Here is a 7,904-nt window from a genome sequence, read left to right on the forward strand (position 1 = left end):
GCGGCAGCAGCTTCAGGTTGGTAGTCCAAGGCATTGTTGTTTATCTTTACTTACGGGGTTCTTCCCACCGGAGCCTCACTTTTTATTTCAAAATGGCGGCTGCGTGAAATCAGCGTATGGTGTGTTCCCAGACCAAACATCTTAATGTGGGTCTGGCTTGTCAGGCTAATGTAAACCCACACACACCACAGATACTCAAAAACATTTAACAATAAAAAAAGACTGACAGGAACAAGAACAGGGTGGATTTTTGTTTCAGAGAATGTTTATTGCACATGTATTTTGATAATTATAAGGTAGTATACAACTATAATACAACATACAGTCAAAAATACTAATGTATTAGTGTCAAGATAGTGAGCTGGGAAGAGGTCACGTGACAAAAGAGGTGAACACATTTTTTAGTGAACGAACAAAATAAATATATTTCTGTTTCCGGTAACCCTAAAAATGATGCAAAAAAAAAACACAATTAGAAGATTATGATTTGACAAATATACCCTAGCTCTTTATTTTAATTTAATTTATTATTATTAGTGTTTTTTTCTTTCTCCTTTCTCCTGACATATTGTTTACAAATTCCTAACAAGAAATCTGTTTCTGTACAGACAGCATTGCCAAAGCATATGTGGCTGTCTCGTGATGAACGAAGGACTCGACTCAAGGACTTTTTCACAATTGCGAATTAAAAAGTCAGAGTTGTGAGATATGAAGACAAATTTGTGAGTTATGAAGTCAGAATTGTGTGATATAAACTCTCAATTGTGAGTTATAAAGTCAGATTTGTGAAACACACTCAATTCTGAGACAAAAGTATGACAACTTGAGGTATCGCACACCGGACGCGCACTTTGTCAGTTTATGGCCAGCAATATTCTTATGTTTAAGGAAATTATGGAATTAAGATAATGTCTGTACGATGTTATGATTGTACTATACAATTGTTGCTTAGTCTGCAGTCTGAATTCACTTTACCACAGAGTGTCTGTTAACTGAATGAATTGAGAATATCACCTGGAGATCCGATAACGTCAGCAATTTTCATTCAAGCAGCTGATTTCTGTAAATTAATGTAAAACTAAATGTATATTGCAGCACAGGGTGAAGTCAGTATATACATTAACGACAATTTGAGACAAATAAATGTAAATTTAATATTAAACTATGTAAATGGCGCTCTGGCGCGCGGCAGGATTTTGAACAAGGTCCTGAGCCATAGCTGGGTGCCGCGGACAGACGCCGGATGGCGCCGCCGGTGTGTGTACACTCATAGAGAATAATTCTTGTCCGGTGTGCGGACCCCTTTAGAGACACACCTACCTATTACTTAATCGCTACAGACCAATGGTAGTACGAAGCTGTTTACCAGCCAGAGCAAACTTTTCCAAAGTTCACTTTGGCATGCTGTTTCGAACTTCTTCAGGGAATCTGCCAAAAAGTTTTTACAGCACTGATCACAGTTAAATGCACTTACATGTGTGCGGCTTCTGTCTAGCGTGAATTTTCATGTGGATTTTAGGTTTCCTTTTAGTGTGAAAGTCCTCCCACACTGATCACATGTGAAATGAATTTGAAGTTTAATATTTGTTGTGTATGGGAAACTGTTTCCAATATGTAAGCAGGTTTTTTTTTTTTTACTCTTTATTTTAGTAAAAAATTACTTCCAGTCTGAGCAACTCAATGATTTTTCTCCAGTATTGACATGAATTTTCTCCTCCGCTTCACTCAGTTCTTCACTTTCCATCAGGTCTAAAATGAAAGTAAAATGCTTTAATTTTCATTAAATCATGAAATAAATCTGAGATAAATGTTAAGGGAAATGGCCTGATGTAATAATAGAAAGCAGAAACTGCTTAACTGCTGAAAAAGCACAAGGTTTTGTTTTGTTCAATGCAAATCTTTTCATTATAACCAATAGTGTAAACACAATGTAAATAAAACATTCATTATACAATTGAGACAATTAATGGGAGTTTTCGCGGGAGCACAGAATTTAGTGTGCTTGCCCTTTAGAATTCTGATCAAAAGTGCCTGAAAATTAATACACTCCCTGAAAAAAAAAAGAGAAAGACACTACTTTTTTTGTGTGAAAGGGCATGTAGACATTACAACTGCCATAATTTCTGTATTTTGGGCTTTTCCCCAAACATACTGTACATAATCAATTAAATTGGGTTTTTATGTGCTATCAGTTGTCAATTTTTATTGTACTATATGTGATAAATATTTTTCCATGAAAATATTTGTAGTTTCATTTTGATCAAGGTTGCAGCCAAACATGCCCCTCACTTTTATTATGATCTTCAGCCACTAAATCTAGTGAGCCTTCAGCATTTTTAACAAGAAATCAAGAATAAACACCAACCTCTTTGTTTTTCAGTATCATGAAGAACTTTCCACTCCTCAACGTCATCTTCTTCCAGTGTAACTGTGATCTCTGTCATTGTTCTGCCAAAAACAGTTTACAAAAACATTACACAAGATAAATATTAAACATTTCAGATTCTGCACTCTTTCTTAGTGACTAATCACATTACATTGATCATGTGAATCAATATATTCTAGTCATGCTAGATAAAATGGATCATCATTTTTTGTCAAAGCCACAGCACCACATTTGTTTTCATAACATTTAAATTTGTCAAATCTAAATAATTTTGCTTTCACTTTGATAAACATTTTTGAGTTTGTCTGAATCTCACATCTTGTCCCAACCATATGTGACATGACAAGATTACTGTGATTCGTCACAATGCTGCATGATGTGGTACAATAACAACCGACCGAAGCATATGATGTTTAACATTGTTATGTGGAGAGGGATTTATGACCAATGAATTTTCCCGGTAAGCGGGCCTATCTATCATAACAATGTAATAATAGAAACTAAGCAATCAAAAATATGTCCTGCCACACACTGCAGCAGTTAAGACATAAACTTTTTTTCTCTTATCGCATATTTTAAGAGGATGCAGTGTCACACCTGAAACTGCGGATTCTGAAAGATATTAAGTACTTACCTTGACTTTGGACAACTGTTTTTTGTATGGGTGAGTAGAGTAGATAATTGAGTGAAACTCTTCCGGCATGCATGGCAGTGATACGGCTTCTCTCCAGTGTGGATTCTCTCGTGTGCTTTCAGATGTTGTGACTGATTGAATCTCATGTCACAGTGTGAACACTTGTAAGGTTTTTCTCCAGTGTGAATTCTCTGGTGACGTTTCAATTTGTTAGGTGTAGCAAATGTCCTCAAACACTCAACGCATGCATGAGCTTTAAAACCAGTGTGTATTTTCTGGTGTATTTTAAAAGCGCCCAGCCATTTAAAATTCTTTCCACATGAAGAACACATGTAAGGCTTCTCCTTTGCATGAACTTTCAAGTGCTTCTTCAGGGTATCTGCCCCAAAAAAGTTTTTACCACACTGATCACAGAAAAATTTTCTTTCTCCCGAATGAGAATATAGATGTGATTTAAAAGCGCTTACATGTTTGAAACTCATCCCACACTGCTCACATATGTATGGCTTCTCTCCAGTGTGGATATTCATGTGATCATTAAGGGTTCCTTTTTGTGTGAAACTCTTCCCACACTGATCACATGTGTATGGCTTCTCTCCAGTGTGGGTCTTCTCATGTGTTTTCATGTTTCCTAACTGACTGAATCTCTTGTCACAGAGTGAACACTTGTAAGGTTTTTCTCCAGTGTGAATTCTCTGGTGCTTTTTCAATTCAACATTTTTTAAAAAGGTCTTCCCACAATCAAAGCACATATAATTCTTCACACCACTGTGTCTTTCCAGGTGTAATTTTAAAGCAACCAGCTGACTGAAGTTTTTTCCACACAAAGGACACACATGAGGCTTCTCTTTTGAATGAACGTTCAAGTGGACCTTCAGTGCATCTGCCCCACCAAAGTTTTTACCACACTGATCACATGTGTAGGGCTTCTCTCCATTGTGGATTTTCATGTGTTCTTTAAGGTTTCCTTTTCGTGAGAAACTCTTCCCACATTGATCACATGTGTGCGGCTTCGCTCCAGTGTGGATTGCTGTGTGTTTCGTAAGGTTTCCTTTTAGTGTGAAGCTCTTCCCGCACTGATCACATGTGAAAGGCTTCTCTCCACTATGAATTCTTATGTGAAGTTTAAGACTTTTCTTGTATGGGAAACTCTTTCCACAAGGAAGGCAGGTGAAATATTTTTTGTCTTCTTTGTTCAGTTCAAAATTACTTTCAGTCTGTGAGCAACTTTCTTTAGTTTTGACAAATTTCTCTTTTGCTTCAATAATTTCTTCACTCTCCTTGATCTCTTCCATCATGTCTAAAATTAAAGTAAAAAGCTTTATTTTTAAACATGAAAAATAGAACATGACATTACTAGAAATTTTATAATCTTAATGATCTTCAGCATCATTAACAAAGAATCAAGAATAAACACCAACCTCTTTGTTCTCGAGTATTTTCATGTTTTATTCTGCAGATTTCAGGATCACCTCTTTGTTCTACAGTATCTTCATGTTTTATTCTGCAGGGTTCTGGATCATTCATGTTCTCACTGTTCTTTCATAATCTCTCATAAAATCTTCACTTGATGGGAATATTCGGGTATTTATTGCTGAATTGTGGTCCTAAGAGGAAACTATAAAAAACAAAATAAAAAATAAATCAGTTATTAAATTGACAGTTTCATTAATACACACATTTTAAACGTTTATAAATGTGAAATTACTGAATGTTTTTTAAACAAATTCATTTTTTAACCACTTTTTTAAATTCTTACCTTTATCTGCAATATGGGCATACTGATAAAGAAATATATAAAAAATTATTTGAATATTTATATTTAAAAAAAAAACAGAAACAATACATTTCTGGGCTGGCAAGATGAAAAAAGAGTTTCTGCGGAAATATATATGTTAACTCCTCTGTCCTCCAATCCAGACCTGCCGCCCGATCTTGGAAAATCCTTGTTATAAATTGGAAAGAACGTGGTACACCAGTTTCAAAATTTGTTTACCAATTGCTCCCTTAGGTCCTTCTCAAATTTAAACTCAGAGTTCAAGATTACAAAACAGGGATTTTACAAATACTTGTAAATTCACCATTTGATAACCACTTTTGAAAAGGCAGGGTAACTATCACTGGAGTGGTCCAAAATAGAGGAGATTCTGGTGAATTGAACAACATTAAAAGGGGAAATCTCTGTGATATTATTGTGCTCTTTTAGACCATCAAATTTCTTCTCAGGCCTCACTTAAAAATGTTACCTTGTGTCAACTTCGATGAAGCCCAGTGAGGGACTATATGCAAGAATGTTTTCACCTCATTATTCTGTAACAAAATAAGTCAATGCACAGGATGTCCCTAACCCCAGTTTGTCTGTGTAAAATGTATCCTAATGTATCATCAAGATATCGTCGATGCAAAACATACAGGATCAAGCATCGTAAGCATGTATCTTATGGGAATTTAGAAAACTTAAACATTTTCAGAAAGAGGTAGGCTACACGATTTGATGGCCAAATTTTGGAAACCCCATTGGACATTACAAAGGTCTCCAAAAATGTATCTGTTTAAACAACTTTTGAATGATACATTAGGACTGGAACAGCGCACCTACTTAAGCAAGGCTGAAGTCTTCCGGAGAATGCCTCTCATAGACCTCTGACCCTCTGGTGGATACGCTTTAAAAACTCTCAGACCATATCTTTTTTTTTTACCACAGTTGGAACTGGACTGTACCTCTTTTATGACCATATTTATTCTACTACATATTTGTAATTGTATCTATGGTTATTTTTGACCATTTTTTAAATAGATAATAGAAAAATACATGGAATACATGTACAGATATGCAAAAATAACAGACCAATGGAATCAACTTAATTCTTTGTTGTTGTTTTTTCATTGATTTTTATTGTTTTATTTTTGCATGAAAAATTGTTTCATCAGACTAAATGGAATAAATTCTGTTAATAGATTTATATTTTGTATCAAAAGTGATAATCATTTAGGTTGACTCAATCTGTTGACAATCAATTGAGCTTTAAGTAGCAGTTTACATGTGATCTGAATACATCAGCATTATGAATGAGGTGAAAATATTGACTCGCAAATAAGAGGTTAACATAGACACCTACAAAAAGCCTTACATAATCATCAGAAGAAATCTGATGATTTTATTCTTTCGTTCGTCTTGCAAATAATGTTCTATATTTGGTGATGTCACTAGTAAATGTACAGTAGGACTGCACTGTTTGTGGATTGTGCTTTAACGAGTGGGAAAAAATAGCGTGAATTGCTCTATTAGCTGCAAATTACTGGTCAATGCAGTGTGCATAAAACCACATTTTAGATTAGATTTTAATCTGTTCATTTTAAAAAAAAGTGTTATTGGGCATACATAGCAGTGATACTAGTCACTAAAATGTAACTCATTTTATTGTAGAAATCTGGAAGCCATAGAATTATTTTTTTACTTCTTAAAATTTTTATATTTCTGGTAATCTTCATTCAATAAAATATCACTATAAGGCATATGGCAGTCATAAATCATTACAATTCAAGTCTAATTTATTTGATAAAAAGTAGTAGCCATAGAGAGAACACATTTTATTTCCATTAAAGCATACAAAATATTATAATATGTATAATTAAATGATTCATTTTCTCTTTATTAATTAAAATGCATTACATCAGCATTATAGGCACACATGGCAGTCATAATCATTACAATTCAAGTTGAAAGCCAAAGAAAGATATGATTTATTTTCTTCAGACAATATAACTCAATATTGCACAGCACCTATTATTAAATACTGCTACACATTTGCAAGTGGTAATGCCATAAATGAGTCCTATTCTGCTCTAATAAAATTATATTTCCCTTATAGTAAAATCTACATAGGCTATAGTTCCCAACAAAGGTATTGTTTAGCGTTAAACCTGTCAGAGATAAGGACAGGCAGTCGAATCATTAAAAGAAAAGCTACAAGAGCGGTTTATTCAGCATTTGTGAAGCCTGTCCTTCATCCAATAAACAAAAACGGCCTCGTCCCCTGTGTATCAGGTTAGCCGTTCGCTTTTTTCCGGCTAGGATTGCAGGTTTGCCTTCAAGTGGCTTTGTTGCAGGACTGATGAATAGGCTATCGACATTATAACGTCAAAACATCGCAACTATCATTCACACCTATACAAAAAGACACAAAATCGCTGAGGTCTCAACTAACATTGCCGCTAAGCTAAATGTTTATTTCAGTCAACACAACCCAGAGAAGACACACAAATAGCGGCAATGAAAACAATACAGAAGTGATCCAGAATAAACTGTTAAATTCGTTTATGAATCAGTAAATATACGAAACGCCGTGAACTCACCTCACATAGATGTGACCAAATGTGAGGGCGCTATAGACTAGAAGTGACGTCATCAGAGCGAGGCGAACATGTAAATATACAAAAAACAGTAGACAATAAGAAAAGTAATAGACTTATAGAGTGTTATAAAAGTATATTTGATAAGCTTCCCTGCTATTATTATGATTAACTTACCCTCTATATATGAATTTGTGTAAGATGAATTTATTATTTTTGTATTCCATGGCTAGCTATTTTTATGTGTATCTTTCTTTTTTTTAAACGTATTATTGATTTTTTATCTGAAATAATTTTACTGTATATATACCTTAAAGAATTTTCTTTTTCAATACTTCAGTATGGGAAATTTGTGTTTTTTTGTGTGATTTGTGTTTGTAAGTCTCTGAATAATTTCTGTAATCTATAATAAAATTCAATAAAAAATAAAAATAAATATAAAAAATATACAAAAACAGATTAGGCTACAACAAAATGCCATTAAAAGTCAAAACTGGCCATGAAAGGCTTAACTCAACCATACGGAATCCA

General features: G+C 34.3%; 1 protein-coding gene across 2 annotated transcripts; it reads right to left on the reverse strand.

Annotated features, from left to right (window-relative positions):
• Positions 1-247: 247 nt before the first annotated feature.
• Positions 248-7,448, reverse strand: LOC143735421 (uncharacterized). Of its 2 annotated transcripts, XM_077225556.1 has the most exons (5): positions 7,377-7,448; positions 4,442-4,638; positions 3,021-4,320; positions 2,366-2,448; positions 248-1,749 (listed from the first exon to the last, which is right to left on the reverse strand). In XM_077225556.1, exons 2-5 carry the CDS (start codon positions 4,545-4,547, stop codon positions 1,658-1,660), a joined length of 1,581 nt encoding a protein of 526 aa, XP_077081671.1. In that variant the 5' UTR covers positions 4,548-4,638; positions 7,377-7,448; the 3' UTR covers positions 248-1,657. The 2 variants fall into 2 exon arrangements, with proteins under 2 accessions (XP_077081671.1, XP_077081672.1); XM_077225557.1 differs by lacking the exon at positions 7,377-7,448 and having other exon boundaries at positions 4,442-4,652.
• Between the last annotated feature and the right edge of the window lie 456 nt (positions 7,449-7,904).

The sequence above is a fragment of the Siphateles boraxobius genome, unplaced genomic scaffold, assembly GCF_051911475.1.
Source record: "Siphateles boraxobius isolate OS27281-9 unplaced genomic scaffold, OSU_SipBor_1 13, whole genome shotgun sequence".
Lineage (NCBI taxonomy): Eukaryota > Metazoa > Chordata > Actinopteri > Cypriniformes > Leuciscidae > Siphateles > Siphateles boraxobius.